Here is an 18,605-nt window from a genome sequence, read left to right as displayed (position 1 = left end):
AGCAGCATTATATACTCTCATTTTTGTACCTTAGTACTAGAGGTTTCCCCAAGTCTACACTGTAATCTTTCCTCATCTCTGCCTAACAGAACGTCCAGACTCCTTCAGAGTATAACTAGGGTCCTTTCTATTACAACAGGCCTTTCCATGTGTCACCAATTACTAGTGTTCTCTCATTCTTGAACTTATTTTGTAATACTTTGTGTTATCTTACCCATTTAGAGACTTGATCTACCAGTAGAATTTAAACTCTGAATTCAGATACTTTATGAGATTTTTTGAGGGGCAAGACTTTGTAACTCCAGAACCTTGGACATCACCAGGACTCTATTTTTAAAAACAAAACAAGGGGCGGCTAGGTGGCATAGTGGATAGAGAACTGGCCTTGGAGTCAGGAGTACCTGGGTTCAAATCGGACCTCAGACACTTAATAATTACCTAGCTGTGTGGCCTTAGGCAAGCCACTTAACCCCATTGCCTTGAAAAAAAAACTTCTTGTTGATTTGAATTGAATTAAACTAAGATGATTTTGCACATGAATTTCATGCAAAGAAACAAAACCTTTTTGTTGTTGTTTGTAAGGTTTTAAGTTCCACATTTTTATCCCTTCCTCCAATCTCTCTTCCCTTCCCTTGACAGTGAGTAATCTGATACTGCTTATACAGGTATCAGATTCCATAGCTCCTTCTCCGCATGTGGATGATATTTTCTATCTCAAAATCCTTTAGGATTGTCTTTGATCTTTGTACTGCCGAAAAGAGCAAGTACATAGTGTTGCTTTTAATGTGTACAATGTTCTTCTGGTTCTGCTCACTTTGCTCAGCATCAGTTTGTGCAAGTCTTTCCAGGTTTTTCTGAAATCTGCTTGCTCATCATTTCTTATAGAACAATAGTACTCCATAACATTCATGTACTGCAACTTGTTCAGCCATTCCCCAATTGATGGGCATCCCTTTAATTTCCAATTCTTTGCCACTACAAAAAAAAAGAATATTTTCGTATGTGTGGGTTTTCTTCCCTTTCTGATGGTCTCTCTGAGATACAGACCTAAGCAGTGGAATTGCTGGATCAAAGGGTTCAACAGTTTGTTGCCCTTTGGGCATAGTTCCAAACTGCTCTCCAAAAAGATCAGTTCACAACTCTTCCGACATGTATTTAATGTCCCAGTTTTCCCACATCCCCTCCAACATTGATCATCCTCCTTTTTTTGTCATATTGGTCTATCTGATAGCTATGAGTTAAAATTTATTTTAACCTGATGTATATCTGGCCAGTGCAGATTTGTATATCAATTATAATGGAAGTATAAACCAATTACTGTGACTATTAGTGAATCTATTCATTGTTCTTTGCTGCAGACATTAGTTTTTAGTCTTTATGACATTAGTCATTTCAGCAAACGTGTATTTTTTTCTTGTTTCTAGAAAAATTGTATCTTTTTTAGTATAGGTAGTAGAATTTCATAAAAAATTTCTAAGTCTCAAATGTGCTTGAGCTAACTCTAAATGGTAGAGATAATGAAGGAAGTTAATATGTAGCAATAAGTGGAAGAATGGAATGGAATGGAAAAATATTTATCAAGTACTTAAAACATTGTACTAAGTTTTGGAATATAAATCAAAACGCAAAGGCCCTGCTTTCAAAGAACTCATTCTAATTCGGGTAAACAGTATATACACGGAAATTTAATTTACAAGGTGTGTGGAAAGACTTAATGATGTTGAGGGTGTGGTAGTAGCAGGGCAGATGATGAACCTAGAACTCTTTAAGGTTCAGAGTAGCCATAGCTTACTCTAGAGTCAAGTTCTTTGAGGTACCTAGAACCACATCCATTGGGAAGGGGCATTCTGATGTGATCACGAGTTGGACACTGCCCTCTGATTTCCCAGTGACAGTAATCTAGGCTTCAATGGATCAGATTGGGGCCATAACAGGATTAAGCAAGAAACAATGGGGAGAGGGGGAGGAGAGAGTTTAATATATGACATCCATCATGCCACTTATGGCTTAATTTTCCAAACATGAACCTGTTTTAAAACTGTCAATAATTAATTTTAATAGGTACGCCGGCGAACCTCTAAAAGGGAAAGACGATGAACCACCATAATTAAAAGCCTCTTAAGTGAAATTTTTGAGGAATTCATTTGTTGTCCAGTGTAAGGCTTAATTAAGCTGTTGATGCACATCGGGATTGTTGAAGAAAGGAAGATTGAACCTTGCTTTTACTGCCCACATGTTTGCAGTTCCTCAGTCACAAGCTTTAGCCACACACGTTGATGATACTGACTGGGTCTTTGTGAAAGTGTTCATGTGCGTTGGCTATGTAGACATGAACTCAAGAGAAACTTGTAAATATATCTTTTTTTTTTTTTAATGTTTCTGACTTCTAAAGTGCTTGTATAGCTTTTATTTGCGGCTTTAAAAACTGACAGTATCCAACTGTTTATTGGATCTACAATTCACTATATGGATTTGAAGACAATTTGTTAGAATAGATCTTAAGCAGCGTCTGTCAGTGTTTGTATTTGTACTCGGCATTTTACTGTGAAAAAAATCAGTTTTGACAAATAGTGTCATTTTCATGCCACTATTTGTTGGAAAGTTGAATGGTCTTTTTCCTTTTGTGTATCTAATCTAGTGTTCATACTTCTGGGCACCTTTTACTCTTTAGAGGTGCTAAATTGCTCTGCCATTACAGCTGAATGATGTCTAATAGGATGATGATACAATAGGTGCAAATTGTGAAATAGTACTTAAGTTGTTTGAATTTACACCTCAGTATTGGTGCCAGAGTATTCTGGATTTTTGTGGCATTGAACATTTGAGGGGGGGGAGAGAGATTTAAAATATTTTAATTTTAAAGTGTGTGCTGTTAAATAATGTACTGAATTCCTTACCCATTTATCCCCTTTCAGTTTTTATTAATCTACTGTATCAATAAAATTCTGTAACTGAGTAAGTTTTTAATAGTCTAGTATGTTAATGTGTGTAGATATTTCTTCATGAACATTATGTTCACAAAATGCAAATTATTGCATTATATGAAATCTGATATAAACATTAGTGAAATTACAGTTCTTAATACAGTGTAAAGTTAATCAGAAAGAAAAAAATTTTATTGATGCAGTGTGTCTTTATAAAGTTGTTCTTGAAAGCCAAGTGTTTTGTATTTTATAGTGAATTGCATGTTTATGGGAAAAATGTGCTAAAAATGGGATGTAATCTTTTCTGAAAATTCGTATCTAGCAGTAGTATATGATTGCCTCATAACATAATTTTCCACCAACAGTTTATTATTGTACTTCATTTTTTTGTGAACCAAAAAAAAATTTTTTTTTTTGGTATCTGTAGCTTACATTTTTATTGACTTAGCAGATATAGATTTTGCAGTCTTAACAAAAGTCTGTTTGGAATTCCTTTAGGGGGGAATAGGGAATTACCATTATGCTACACTTCAGAGTAGTTTAATTTTTTTATTTACTGTAATCTGCAAAAACAGAAATTAATTACTTGACAGTATCCTCTAGCCTATACAGTTTTATGAACTGTATCTTTGAACCAAAATGTTTATAAGTTAATACTTTTATGTTTAGCTAGACTCATCTTATTATTTCAGATGCTGTTCTTTTGTTGTTTTGCAGTTGACATGAGAAAAAAATCAATATCTAACTTATTAAATTTTATCTCACTGAAAAATGAAGCATTTTTGTGTAACCTACCAATGTTTTTGTTATTTTCCAAGATAGGTTATAGGTGGTGATGTAATAAAGGACATTTTTGTTAGAAAATGTCTTTTTACCATTTTCCAATGTATATAACATAAATGATATGATTTTCTTGTAAATATTTCTTTATGCCAATGGAGCAGGCAAATCTTCATTTTTCTAATGTAGCAAATTGTGTTTAACAGCCTTTCTCAATATTTAGCTATTATTCATTTTATACCCATGATGGCACCACTGATTATGGGGAGACTGCTGTATACTAGGGCAGCTAATGTTGGGTTAAAAGGTATATTGGTTGTGAATTTTTCATTAGCAGAATTCTTCTAAATAGGCTACTTATGTTTGAGCAGTGCAAATGCAAGTTTTTAATCTATGAAATAAAGAATAAAAGCTAGCTTTATATTTTCTTCATTGATTTGATTGCACTGAAAATATTTATGGTGAATATGTCTTTGAGAGCATTTTATAAAAAAAAAGGAAATGCTTAAAACTGCTTGTGGATTAAAAGTTTATTTGCATGATCAAAGCTAACCAATTTCATCAAACATTAATGATGTATACCAGGTCATAAATAATGTTATAATGCTAATTCTGTTTATGTTTAATGCTAGTTTGTCTTTTTTCACTTTGAATATTCTGTAATATTCATTATTTGCTGGGAAAGTGGGTTCATTGCTGATATGAAGTTCTCCTAATGTTCTGCGAGTCTCCATCTTAGGTGAACTGTCCTCAATGTCTTAAAAATTTGTATTTCATATTCTAATGTTCTTTAGGCTTGCCTATAAATAGTAGAGCAAAAATAATTATAAAAAATTTCTAATAGCACATTTTTTTCTTTAATTATAATGAAAATACATAATAGTACTTTTTTTAAAAAACAATTGCACTCATAATTATTTCTAATATGCTAGAAGTCTGAAAATATAATTAGGCTGTCTTTCTGCAACTATAGCACCATTCCATCTAGTTTTCATTACAGTTAATTGTTTGGGTATGGTGTAAATTAGAAAAGTGGCAGTAAGACTTGTTCCAGGTAGTAAAAAATAAATTACATTCAGTTCCATGTATGTATGACTTATAAGATTTTTTTCCCAACTATAAGAATATCAGATAACTAGGAAATTTTTGAGATAAGAAGAAGGAATCAAAATGTCTTGTGTCACTTTATGAAATATGGAGTGATTAGCAGATGTGAAATCAGTTTTCAAGCATAGATTTTGATCTTCATGTTTTAATAGCCCCAAAAGACTCATTTTTTTTTCTGAATGGGATAATTGATGATCTTATAAGTTTAGAGATTTAATATTTGCAAATTAAGGAGAGTTATATATCCAATGATACTGAGGTTTTTTTTGGTCCAGACTTGCCATTTACAATCTTGACAGGTACCAACTTCCATTGAGAAATTGTAAAGCCCAAGAGAAAACTGCTAGTGGTGACTTCTTGTATGTATGTTTTTTCAGATAATGAATCCTATATTGATAGTTTCAGCTCCTCTTTTATCAGGGTTTGGAGAAAAGGGGGAGTGTGAAACACAACTCTTTCTATTTCAATTTCTGTTCTTTGTGTGATTATAGATGCTTGAAGGAGGAAGACTTTTTTCCTCAAATAAAAAAATTGGGCAATTCATAAATTCATTTGACATTAATATAGAGTATAAATTAATAAGAAATTTATTTTGATCTATTAACACCCTTAACTCCTGTTTGGGAAAGAAGTTTATGTTGTCAAATTTCAAATTAACTCATTTATACTGTGAAACTCCCCTGGGACAAAAATATCCCTGCCTAAGGATAAAGGAATCTAATCTGTTTATGTCTTTGGAGTTTTTTCAAGGGCTCACAAATAGTATTTAATCTTAACATTATATTTTAGGAATCAGTATGTCCCCAAACCAGTGTTGTCCAGTGACTGTTATCACTGATAATCTGGTAAAGCACAAACAAGTATGAATGGGAAAATGAAGTCCTACCTCAGTAAAAAATTTTAGACATCCATAAGAAATGTCAATTGTTAGAATAGTGGATCTCGGCAGGGCTCTGGAAAACCCTAGGGTAATTGGAAAATACTCATTAATTAACTTTAAATCAACTTATTAAAAAAAAAAAACCTGGAGCTGCCTCTGGATCTTTTAGTATAAGGAACAGACCACAGTGAAAATTAATCTTTTCTGCTCAAATAAATATGAAAAGCAGATAATTAGAGGTATAAAAGAAAGTTTCAACAGTTTGAAATAATAATGAAATGCATTAACCTGCTTAAGGGTAACCTTAACTTTACCTCCTAGGTAACAAATTTCAAATTCTTCCTCATTGATCAAGACCTTAAACTGCCTTCTGATTTAGGTCCCTCTAAATCTGCACTGTTTTGAATTTTTTTAATTTAATTTAATTTTTTTCTTAATCAGAGGGCTTCAGACAGAGGTTTTGAGAATAGACTCTTAGGGTTTCTGAATTTTGGCTTCCCCTTCTTGCTATCTCATTTTTCAGTCTATCAGCCCAGCTTTTTACATAATGGTTCATTGCAGTAAGAGGAGCACTTCAGACTCCTCTGCTAATGTTTTATAAATCATTGTTAACTTTCCAAAGTGATTTATGAAAGTAATTCATTTATAAATTTTGATCAAAATATTTTAATTACTATCACAAAATTATACTATGCATATACACATTGTATTTAACTGGTATGTGTAAAGTTTAATTTTAATCACAGGCTATATCCAAGTTTTTTTTTTAATTTATTCTTATTAAAGATATTATTTGAGTTTTACAATTTCCCCCCAGTCTTACTTCCCTCCCCCCACCCCCCCCACGGTGTTTCCATGTTGTACCTTGATCCAAATTGAGTGTGATGAGAGAGAAATCACATCCTTAAAGAAGAGACAAGAAGTCTAAGAGGTAACAAGATCAGACAATAAGATAGCTGTTTTTTTCTAAATTAAAGGGAGTAGTCTTTGAACTTTGTTCAAGCTCCACATCTTATCTGGATACAGATGGCACTCTCCTTTGCAGACAGCCCCAAATTTTTCCCACTTGTTGTACTGTATATCCCAGTTTTTAAAAATAGCTAAAATACTACTTAAAAATTAGTCCTCTTCACAGTAGGCCTTTCCAAATACTTGACTTAAAAAAAAATTGTACCTTATCTATCATGATCTCCTTCTCAACTCTGTACTCTAGATTTCTTAATCCCCCATTCTGTCCTTTTCTATAGACTCAGATAGGTGACCCTTATTGCAAATGCCAGTTCCTCTGCTTATATTCTTGATCTCAGGCCTTCTAGTCTCCTTTGAGAACTTGTCCCTGCAGTTACCTTTCTATTTCTAATTCTTTTTCTCTCCTGAATGTTTCCTTTCTGCTTAGAAACATTCCCAGATTTCCTGCATTCTTTAAAGATATAAACATAAAAAAAACCCCTTCATTTCAGCCTTCAAAAAGGAGTTGGTGAAATGCAAATAGAGTTCTGGAGAAAGACTGAACTGATCTGAGAGAGTTGGAAGTCAATCTGCATAGAAATAATATATGAATGAGATCACCAAAAGTGACTCCTTAAGGGATCCCAGGAGAGACCAGAAAGAGCCCTGGTATGAGGCCTTAATCACATTGCTCATCTACCCAATTCCTCAATTCCCACAGTTCTTTTAATACACATTTACAAATATTTCTTACCTCTCCCACCACCTGCCCCCGTTGAACAATTTTAAAAACTGAAAAAAACCTTTATAAATGTACATTATAGAGCAAAGCAAATTCTTCCTTTAGCCAAATTTAAAACTGTTTCATTCTGAAGTCCCAACATCTTAATAGCAGCTTGATAGTATGTTTCATCTTCAGTCATCTGGTTTATAGATTATCATTGCATTGAACAGAGTTCCAAAGTTGTATTTCTAATATCATGTCATTGTATAAATTTTTCTTGTTCTTATTTAAATTGCCTCAGTTCATAAGTCTTCCTAATTTCCTTTGAAACTTAATTTCTTAGTGGTACAGTTCATATGTGTTCCTTGTGTGTGTGTGTGTGTGTGTGTGTGTGTGTGTGTGTGTAAAATTGCAAAATCTGATGATTTATCAATCTTTATCCTGCAGCATTTGGCTGCATTGAACATTTCTCTTAGACACTTTTTCCCTATGGTTTTTATGATTGCTCTTCTGGTTCTTATATTCCATATCTATTCATTTTCGTTATCTGGGTTAGCAAGTGTTTAGTTCCTTATGTATTAGTATACCCTAGTAATTGATCCCTATTTTTTAATAGATGATTCTCAGATGTTTCTGTCTCACCCTATAATCTATTTCATAAATTCATTTTTTTAACCTATTGGATACCTGAAACTTAGGGATATTTCATAAGCATGTTAAACCCAAATATAACTCAGTTTTCTTCCAAATCGTTTCCCTCACCACTCCCATTCAAGTTGCTAAATCTTATTTATATCACCACATCTCACATTTTTGCTATTTCCTTCACTTAGCCAATAACCTTGATTCAAGATCTTTACCATGTAACTAAGGAGTCAATATTCCCTTTTTTTTTTCTTTTTAGGTTTTTGCAAGGCAATGGGGTTAAGTGGCTTGCCCAAGGCCACACAGCTAGGTAATTATTAAGTGTCTGAGGTTGGATTTGAATTCAGGTCCTCCTGATTTCAGGGCTGGTGCTCTTATCCACTGTGCCACCTAGCCACCGCAGGAGTTAATATTCCTAAAGCATTAGCCATATCACTTTTCTTCTCAGAAAACTCAGGTTGAAAGAGCTCTTTGCCTGTAGAATATAATAAAAAAAAAATTCCCCTGATATTTTAAAAGTCCTTTGTAATTGGACTTGTTTTCCTTCATGTCTCATGTCTTCTATGTAACAGGCAAGCTGCTCTACATGCCTGATCTCCATGGATGACATTCTGCTTGCCCCCATGTGTGAAATTCCCTTCCTCCCCTCCATACCATTTCTAGCTTCTTCCAAAGCTCTTTCTCCATGGAAGCCAGTCCTTATTTTGTTCCATTATCTAGAAATTGTATTGATTATTATTTGATTTTGTCTGAATTGTTTTCTTAAATACAATGTAAACTCCTTGAGGTTTAGGTCTTTGATTTTTTTTTTTGTCTTTATATTCCTAGCACTCAGCAAGAGTGCCTGTCATATGGTAGGTATTTAATAAATGTGTGTTAAACTGAATCATCCTAGCAGCAATAGAGTGTAAATGAAGATTCTCAAAGAGGTAATGTAGACAGGTTCACATTTTAGGAAGATTATTTTAGCCACTGTATGGAGAATTGGTAGAAAGATTAGAAGTAAAGACCAATTAGGAAACTTGTGCAAGGCCTGGTTTGTGTGGATGGAGAGAAAGAGGTAGATATGAGACATAGGATAGAATTGACAAAGTTGACTATATTTGAGAGTCAAGAGAGATTAAAAAGTTGTAGAATGACTCTAAGGCTGCCCTCCCAGGAGCAGCCAGGTGATGCAATAGATAGAGCTCCCATCCTGGAGTCAGGAAGACCTGAGTTTAGATTTAGTCTGAGACATGAGCTGGGTGACCCTGGGCAAGACTTTATTACAGTTCCTTATTGGTAAAATAAGCTGAAGTGGGGTACAGAATTAGATACAATATTAGAATGGCTCCAAAAAAAAACCCTGCTCTCCTGGGTAACTGAAAAGATGGAGATGTGCTCAGCAGAAATAAGGCTAGAAGGTATAGGAGAATTTATCATTAGTTCTGTTTTAGGTATGTTGAGTTTGAGATGCCTATGGAACATCAAAATTAAACAACTGGAATAGGATTGGAGCTTAGGAAAGAGGTTAGGGCTTGATTTTTGCATGTGGAAATTATCTACATCTATAATAGAGTTTAAGTCCATCAGAGCTAATATCAACATAAGAAAGAGAAAACTTGGGGAGCACCTACCACTAGAGCAGTGAATGATGATCCAGAATGGAAGATAAAGAAGTCCTTGTAAAGGTACTTAGCTGATTATGTGTCTTTCCTCTTACTTTTGGTACACAGCCTCCAAATCTGAACTTATTAGAAAACTCATAGGGTGGCTAGGTGGTGCAGTGGATAGAGCACCGGCCCTGGAGTCAGGAGTACCCGAGTTCAAATCCAGCCTTAGACACTTAATAATTACCTAACTGTGTGGCCTTGGGCAAGCCACTTAACCCCATTTGCCTTGGAAAAAAAAAAGAAAATTCCCTATTTTCCCTCTTCTTTAAGATCATTTACAATAACTTTGTAAGAATGAATGTAGTTATTTGTTAGATTCCAAGGGGTTCCATTTGTCCCAAATAGAAAAGCATGCTTTCTCATATCTGATAATTTGAGAATGTTACATAATGTTTGATCAGATATAGATAATTCATCTTTGCTGTCTTTAATTTCACATGCTATGGTGGTATTTTGGATAGTATGCTACCCTTGAAGTCAGAAAGATCTGAATTCAAATCCTACCACTTAACTATCTTTGTGCATATAGGAAAGTCTTACCACTTCATCATCTTGTTTTCTCATTGTAAAATGGACATAATAGCATCTACTTCATAAAGCTGTTCTTAGATGAAATATGTAAAGTATTTTGCAAATCTTTAAGTTCTCTATATATTAACACGATTGAAGATAAAACATGGAAAAAGATAGACTGACCTCAAGAAATTTACAATATAATGGGGACATGTTCACAAATGGATAAGACACAAAGTATATTATTATAAGGGCAAAGGTGAAGTGTGGGCAAAATGTTCTGGGAAAATTTGAGGAGAGAAAACTGAAATGATCATGAAAGGTTTTGTGAAAGACTTGGGGAAGGAAAATGTGCATTTACCAAAGGCTTTTGCAGTAACCTCAGTTACTCTCCATCCTTTGTCCACTACTATTCCAATCTCAGGTCAGTAAGTTTAGGATGGCAACTTCAAAACTACTCCAAAGAAAAGTGAAATTAGCTGCAGGTTGAGATAAACCAAAAAAGCCTTTGAAGTCACTTCAAAGTTCACCCAACTTCTGAAGACTCCCCCCCATTCCCCAGATAAAATAGCTTCAGCAGATAACAAACCAAAGAAATTTTAAAACTGCAAGTGGAGTTGAATAATCACCAGGGACCTTTAGTTACCCATACCTCTCCTCAGCAGGAATTCACTTCAATAGAAGGCATACAGGCAAGAGTTAGGGGATGGCCTAGGAAAGACTGAAGACACAGTGATTGAAAAAAATTCCAGGTCCTAGGATAGGTTAAAATCATAAAATCTGTAATAATTAAAAACCTTCAAGGACTCACGGAATGGTTTAAAGAATAATAAAAGATCTGAAGTAAAATCTTCCACAGTGGAACTACCCACTATGTTGAAGACTTTCTGGTTGACATTGCTTAGATACTAGTGTGGTGGATGCCAGGCTGTCCACTCCTTGGTCTTGGCTACATGACTGGCTGTCTTCCTTTTTCAGATAGTAAATCTAATATTTACATCAGCTGCCCAATTCATTGGTAATATTCATAAGTCTTCTTGTGCCTAATACTGATACCTTATCATTTTGGGTTAATCTGTAACCCAGTTCTTTAGAGAAAGTATTCTATAACAGTTATAAACTGAAAAAAATATCAATATTAAAAAAATGGGCCTTTGTTTCAAGGAGAAGCTTGGGATCATTAATGCTGTTCAGTTTTTTTGAAAGCAGTTCAAGCTACTCAATTCAATTCATTGTTCTATCTCCGTGTTGGTCCAAGATAGATGTATGAATGGCCTAACTATGCAAGCTAGCACGTATGTACATAGCAAAACCTAGACCAGGGGTGCTTAGCCTTCAGTCTGCTAAAACCCATGGAATCTTTCTCTTTGTTTTTAAATGTATAAAATAAAATAAGGTTGAAAAGGAAATTACATTGAAATAAGTTACTAAAATATTCTAAAAGTTCTTGTATTCATGTAGAACACCCAGCTTGGATAATTGGACCATAAAAAAAATTTGGCTTTTTACTTGACTGAACATACTTCATCACCATAACTATTGTCTTTAAGCAATTTTTTTTTAAATTTTGTTTGATACAGTCTCACAAAATTATAAATCCTTTATATATTTATATATTGATGTTAAAAATAATTATAGTAATGTAACAGCCTCTTTCTGGATCTCTACCTAAATCCCCTCCATGATACTGTTGGAGTACTTATATGTTCAGATACTTAGCTCATGAATTCCGTATAACTAGAATTCAGAAAGTGTTGAGTAGAATAGGTAAAAATAGAATTAGGAATTTTAACAGAGTATCCTTGTACGAATTTCCAAATGACTTGGCCTACCTACACACACTCACTCTCTCTCTCTCTCTCTCTCTCTCTCTCTCTCTCTCTCTCTCTCACCTTTGATCTTAAGAACTTGCCAATACAACAGTAGGGAGATGAAATGTTATTAGAAAAATTCACCACAGGACTGGGAAGCAGTTGATATCTCTGCATGAAACATGAATGAGATGCCTAAGCTTAGGATGCATTCTGTTTCTTCAACCCAGCATTTTGTCCTTTGTAAAACTACTTGACTAGGGCCTTATAGCATCTCATTTACCATTTTTATTTTGAGGAATGCAGGAGTCTAGAAAATCTGGATTCTTGTGTTTCCTGAAACTGATACTCAGTAGGACTAATGGGCAAAAGTGAAACCTAGGCCTGGATTCAACATCCCAGTCTTTTGTTTTAATTTTACAAAAAAAAGGGATGGGGTCAAAGCTCAGTTCTACTGGAGCTGCTTCTAGCTGAATAGGGGGGGAGAGTGGTGATATCATCAGCTACAGTAAATGGTAAAGGGAGGAACTGTTGAGCCTGAAGTATCATCATGCTCATTCACTGTCTTATGGATGAAGGATGTAAACATACAGAACAAAGGAGGACCTAAGAGGAGTGCCAAAAATACTGATTAATGGGGTTAACATGAGCCCAAGGGAGCCTGTGGGAAGGCTGAATTCAACTGAATTTTTTTCCCCCCCTAATACATGAAACTCTTATCAGTCAGTTTTTTTTAGCAGCATCCTGGACCAAGCCAGACTGGTTAATAAGCTAGGAACAAACAGAAGCCTCCTCTCTCCGTGGTCAGTAGGTTCACACCCCCTCTGTTCTATAAGTTTATTGTGACTAGGGAATCTAATTGATCTTGAATTTGTTGGAGGCTTTTGACTATATCATCAAGATTTTTTTAAGAGACAGCTGATGGAAGTAATAGAGAAGCTGGGATGCCTCCTACCTGTGCCCACTCCAGAAAGGATACCTATAGCCACTAAGAATGAGTGGGTACCCTTCAGTGTCTTAAGGGTGACAGGGACTTGTTAGGGGCCACTTCAGTGTGTGACAAGAGGTAGACCTGGGAAGACATAAGTATCCAACCTTCCCACAAAGGAAGATCCCATCTCCTCTGTCATACCCAAGGTGAAGAGAGGTGAACAAACTCATTCCTCTCCCCATGCCAAAGTGAGAGAGAACCTGCAAGGGCTAGGCCTGTCATGGGTTGCAAAGGGGGCTATTCTGTCTCAAATTCAGTCAAAAGTTTAGTTCCAGTGTCCACTAGTATGCTGTGGGTGTTGCATCATCTAGAATAACCACTTCCTTGTGAAGGGAAAGAGGCAAGCATGGAGAGCCACACAGATGTGGGGCTGGGAGGGCTAGACACAGTGCTAGATAAGAGACAGCAACTTTTTTTGTAAAATCAGGATTGGTGCAATTTAGTAGAGTGAGTCCAGGCAAAGGTTTAGTCTCAATGCTGGAAGATCAAAAGTTGTCAGTGGTGGGGTAGAATCTGCAGGGGGAGTTTGAAGTATAGAAAATTCAGAAAGCAATGCATGGGTATTAGGTCTTAAGAGAAATGAACCCAATGAAGCCCCTTAGTTGAGCGGTGGTAGGGGTAGTGGGGATAACTTGGTAGAGACCTTTCCACTTGGGCCTGAGACTTTTGGTTTGTTTCAAAGGAGCCTCAGCAGGACCCAGATACAGGCTTGAGAGGAGTACATCTGGATAGTCCAAAGAGGGCAGAGGAAGAGTTTGATTAGCATGTTCCCTCAGGAGATGCCCTTGAGAGCTTAAGGGTGGGAATGCAGTCTCCAATAGCGGGACCAGGTTCAGATGGGAAATTGCCAAGGAAGAAAGGAGTCTGTATATGAGTTCACAGGGGCTTAACCCAAGGGGCATCCCAGGGGTGGCTCAAATTTTGACCAGGGTAAGAGGGAGAAGGGAAACAGTTGGATCGTATTTCCAAGGATAATTTAATTAAATGTGATTTTAAGATGGAATTTGCCTTCTCCACTTTGCCTGCAGACTGAGACCTCTATGGTAAATGGAGGTGCCAGGTGATGCCAAGAGTCTGAGAGGAACTGAGTGACCTTGTAATGAGGTTGGAAGGTCAAAACAAAGAATCAGATGGTTTAATTTTGGGGCCCTGTGAAATCTCCTTAAATTTATCAAAGTTGATAATTTTCCAAGATAATGACTTTTCAGGCTAGCCAACAGGCAAGCAGTCATGGGATCCTGTACATGTAAATCTTGGGAATGTTGGTGGTCTCACTTAGGGACTTCCCAAGGGATGGCAGTTGTCCCTATGGGACTTTCTGTGGGATTCTGTATTTCACATGTCTGTGTAGTCTTGTGCTGCTTTCTAGACCCTTTCCTTCTCATTAGCAAAATAACAAAGATCTTTCCCGGTCACGTCATCAGATACAGCAAGATAATGAAATTCCTTAGAAAATTGAAAAGGGGGGTAGCTGGCGGGGCAGCTAGGTTGCTCAGTGAATAGAGCACCAGCCCTGGAGTCAGGAGTACCTAGGTTCAAATCTGGCCTCAGACGCTTCATTACCTAGCTGTGTGGCCTTGGGCAAGCCACTTAACCCCATTGCCTGGCCAAAAAACCCAACTACAAATAAAACTGAAAAAGATCTGTAGAATAGGAACTAAGGCATTTTTCAATCTGACTGAGGTTGGAAAGAGAGAAAGAGACATGCACCGTGATCAGTTCACCCTCAGGACCCACCACTTCATGAAGAGGGAGGACAGGATGGGCATGAAGGTGAACCTAGAGAGGAGGTGAAAGAGCAGGAGAAATTGTGGTGGTTGAAGAAGGCAAAGTATCTGAGACAGAAGTAGGGATTTGCTGTGGCCACACTGCAAAAGACAAGGTGGAATTAGGTGGAGGAGGAGTGTAAGAAAGGGCAAGGTAGAGAGGGGCCAAAAGGAGGACATCTTCCAGGGAGATCCTCTGGAGGAACAGTGGAGGTGGCTGAGGGGTCTGATTTACCTGTTTTGGGAGGTTCTGGTTGATGGAGAAGAATCATTTGAATAGTGGAGATGGATTTGCCTGGTGGAAAAAATAGCTGGACATAAGGAATCTTACTCCATTTGCCTTTCATCTGATGCAGATTGTTTAGGTCAGTGAGGATGGCATAATCAAAAGTTATATATGTGTGTGTGTGTGTGTGTGTATGTGTGTGTGTATGTGTGTATAATATATATAATATGTATATATACGATTTGGGAATCAATTTGTTTCGGATTTTGTAGGCTCATCCCAGTGGGGTATCTGGAGAATTTTTGGATTGTTACCCGTACTAAATTACCCATACTAAGCTATATGAGAGGTGAAGATTCACACAGTAATCCACACAGTAAATTTGGCTATGACTAAGGCCCATATTGGGGCTGGGGGGAAGGTGGTACGGGCACCCCCACCATTGAGCCATCCCAGTTCTGCTTTTCTGTTGTGAGGCAGTTTCCTGCTCAGCTAGGATCTCTGAAGGTGTCCTGGCAAAGAGGAAGGGGGAGTGCCTGGGAAGAAGTCATACCTCTCAAAGAAACTTCACCTTCTAAAGTTGATGGGTGAGTGGGAGGATGGGTAGCAGTCATCCTTAAATAGGGAGGGGTTGGTCCAGGAGAGGGTTTGCAAGGGTTCCTTCTGGTAAGATCAGGATGCCTGAGCATGCTGCTGAACCTCACTGCTTCCCTAGTAGGATTCCTTGCAACTCCTTTCCTGGGTTTCAGCATCAAATGAAAGATCAAAAGGTGAACCCAGGGTATAAGGACAGCAATACAAATGGAAATAAATGCAAAGCTGTTTAATTGAAGAAAAGAACACATTGGTTCTGAGTGGACTCCAGCATTGAGCAGTGGGGAGAGCATGCCTTTTTACAGCCTATAGGATATAGGAAGCAGGGTGGTATGGTATCCATAAGGACTGAGAGTTGTTTGGAGTCTCCATGGAGAATGTAGATTAGCTGGGGTCTCCCTGGAGATTGAAAACTGTTTGAAGTTCCTGTGTAGGTTAAGTTTTTCTCAGTTAAGTTTGCTTCCCCAAGGGTCAGCTAGGTGGCGCAGTGGATAGAGCACCAGCCCTGGAGTCAGGAGGACCTGAGTTCAAATTTGACCTCAGACACTTAATGATCACCTAGCTGTGTGACCTTGGGCAAGCCACTTAACCCCATTGCCTCGAAAAAAAAAACAAAAAAAAGTTTGCTTCCCCAGAAATAATACTCAACAGTGCTCTACTGGGCAAGAGGGAAACCCAAGCCTGGATCCCACAAATATGAGATAAGTAAATTTCTATGGAATTTGCCTTTAGCCCTCTAGCACAAAGAGAAAATTTCATAATAATGATTATAGAGATTTAGCCAATCTTGTTTTTGATAATTTTTAGGACACCTTCCTTTTGCAAGTCTATGATTTTCTTTTTCTGTCATTTATTTATAAAGTATCATTGACTCAAAAGTATCTGTTCATACTACATCCTCAGTGATGAATTATATAATCTAAAACTTGGAAGCATTTTGCTATTTTTTTACTGTAAGGAGGGATTCCAACTTTGAGCAATAAAGTAGTGAGGGAAGGAAACACAGTTGATGAGTGTGCTTTTTAAAGTTTAATGTGTTTGAATTGAAGAGATTTTTATTTACAAAAGTGAAAGGAATTAGACCTTTTTAAAAAAAGTTTTGTTTATTTAAGGCTTTGGGGTTAAGTGACTTGCCCAAGGTCACACAGCTAGGCGATTATTAAGTGTCTGAGGTCACATTTGAACTCACGGCATCCAGATTCCAGGGCTGGTGCTCTATCCACTGCACCACTTAGCTGCCTCAAGGAATTTTACTTTAAAGCCACTACTATGAATTTGGAGAACTTATTAATGGAATCAAAAATCCTTGGCAATTTAAGGCTCTCTTGTCAAGGTTAGGCAGTTGAAGTATTCCTTGCTCCCCATTACACTTTCTCCCTTCATTCTGTAACCCCTCTTTCTTGGAGGTTCATGTTATTCATATCTATCACCCAATCAGAATCCTGTTGTTAAGCCAGGCCCAACTCTTCATGACCTCATTTGTGGTTTGCCATTTCCTTCTCCAGCTCATTTTACATTCTAGGAAACTGAGACAAACAGGGTTAAGTAACTTACCCAGGATCACACAGATATTAAATGCTTGAAGCCAGATTGGAACCCAGAAAAATGAATCTTCTTGAGTTCTGACCCAGCTCTCTTTCCACTCTGCCACCTACCAGCCCCCAAAATCCTGATAGTGAAGTAGGGGAAATTTTGGACTGAGAAATATGTTTTATAGTTACTAATCTGTACCCTCTGTCCTGACCCTACCCCCCCCCCCCATCCTATCATCTAAGCTATGAGAGAGATCAATTTTTTTTTTAGATTTTTTTTTTTTTTGCAAGGCAATGGGGTTAAGTGGCCTGCCCAAGGCCACACAGCTAGGTAATTATTCTGTCTGAGGTTGGATTTGAACTCAGGTACTCCTGACTCCAGGGCCTGTGTTCTATCCACTGCTCCAGTAAATCCCTGCCTCCAGTAAAATATCTCCTTCCTCCCAAGCAAAAGATAAGTCCCTACCCATAAAACAAAGGATCCCTGCCTTAGCCTGAAGGCATTAAGTCTTTGAACCACCACCCCTCATATACATATCCCTCATCTTTGCTCTTTGAGCTACTGCACCCCCGCCCAATCACCATATCTCTCTTAAAAGTCCTCACTTCTCAGCTGAGCTGCTCTCCCTCCTTTCCTGAGCAGCCTGCTATCAGGGGAAGGTCATCCCCCAAACTCTCCTACCTCTTTGTCCTTCTCTACTACTTGTCAAGTCTACTACTTATGCTGCCTGTCTTCCCTTGTCTTATTCTACTCTTCATCCTCACCATTGGCCTCCAAATCTCTTTGATTTCTCAATTATCCACATGTACTAGCTACTCTCTCCTCTCCATCTTTATTCCTTGGTGAACCAATTGAACTGTACATTGTCTTTTCTTAAATGTTCTTATTATAGGGTTGACTACACCTAGCTACACCTCAACCAATTCCTTGTTTATATGCCCACACACTGGAGCTTCTTTCTTAAGTATCAGGCTTTAAATCCAAATCACTCTTGGCCTAGAATGCGTTGCAGGCCAAGCCCCACTAGGTCATTGTTTGGTCCCTGTTTGGCTCAAACTTGATGTAAATAGCAATTGTATCTGTTTTGACCAGAAGCCCGAGGGTCTTCCCCTCCCAGATTGATTTTTGGGTGTGTGTGTGTGGGGAAGTAATCCTAGGTGAAAGTGACCATTCTTTGCCTCATTCCTTTCTTATCCTTAATCACTGAATGAGCTTTGCCTCAGTCACACTAAGACCAGTTAAATACCTTAGCTTAAAAAGGTCAATATCTCCCACTATATTCAGGGCCATCCCCAACTGTGCCTGATCCCTTCAAATCTGGTCACTGGACCTGGTGGCTCAGGAGGTCTAAGTGGGGCTGGTGACTTTGCACAGCTTTGTCTCTTAAATCCAATTCACTTACATGTCATGGTCTTCAAGACTGAAGGACAGAAGGCAACAAAACATGTAACTGCTGAATGGTGGAGAAAATCACCCACTAATTTTTTTGAGCTTCACTACAAATTGTTTCA

At 37.4% G+C, this 18,605-nt stretch overlaps 1 protein-coding gene across 8 annotated transcripts in view; it reads left to right on the top strand.

The window, feature by feature from the left end:
* Window positions 1-18,605, top strand: part of PDS5B (PDS5 cohesin associated factor B) — a 249,318-nt gene that overhangs the window by 204,532 nt on the left and 26,181 nt on the right. The window contains exon 36 of one of the 8 annotated variants that reach the window (XM_074216064.1): window positions 2,062-6,477. The exons of the other annotated variants lie outside the window; for them this stretch is intronic. Within the exon in view, the coding sequence (XP_074072165.1) occupies window positions 2,062-2,097 (36 nt within the window). The 3' untranslated portion in view covers window positions 2,098-6,477. Of the gene's footprint in view, window positions 1-2,061; window positions 6,478-18,605 lie in introns of those variants that run through there. 8 annotated transcript variants of the gene reach the window in all.

The sequence above is a fragment of the Macrotis lagotis genome, chromosome 1, assembly GCF_037893015.1.
Source record: "Macrotis lagotis isolate mMagLag1 chromosome 1, bilby.v1.9.chrom.fasta, whole genome shotgun sequence".
NCBI classification, from domain to species: Eukaryota; Metazoa; Chordata; class Mammalia; order Peramelemorphia; family Peramelidae; genus Macrotis; species Macrotis lagotis.
The sequence above is the reverse complement of the archived record's forward strand: the minus strand, read 5'-3'. Positions and strand labels throughout refer to the sequence as shown.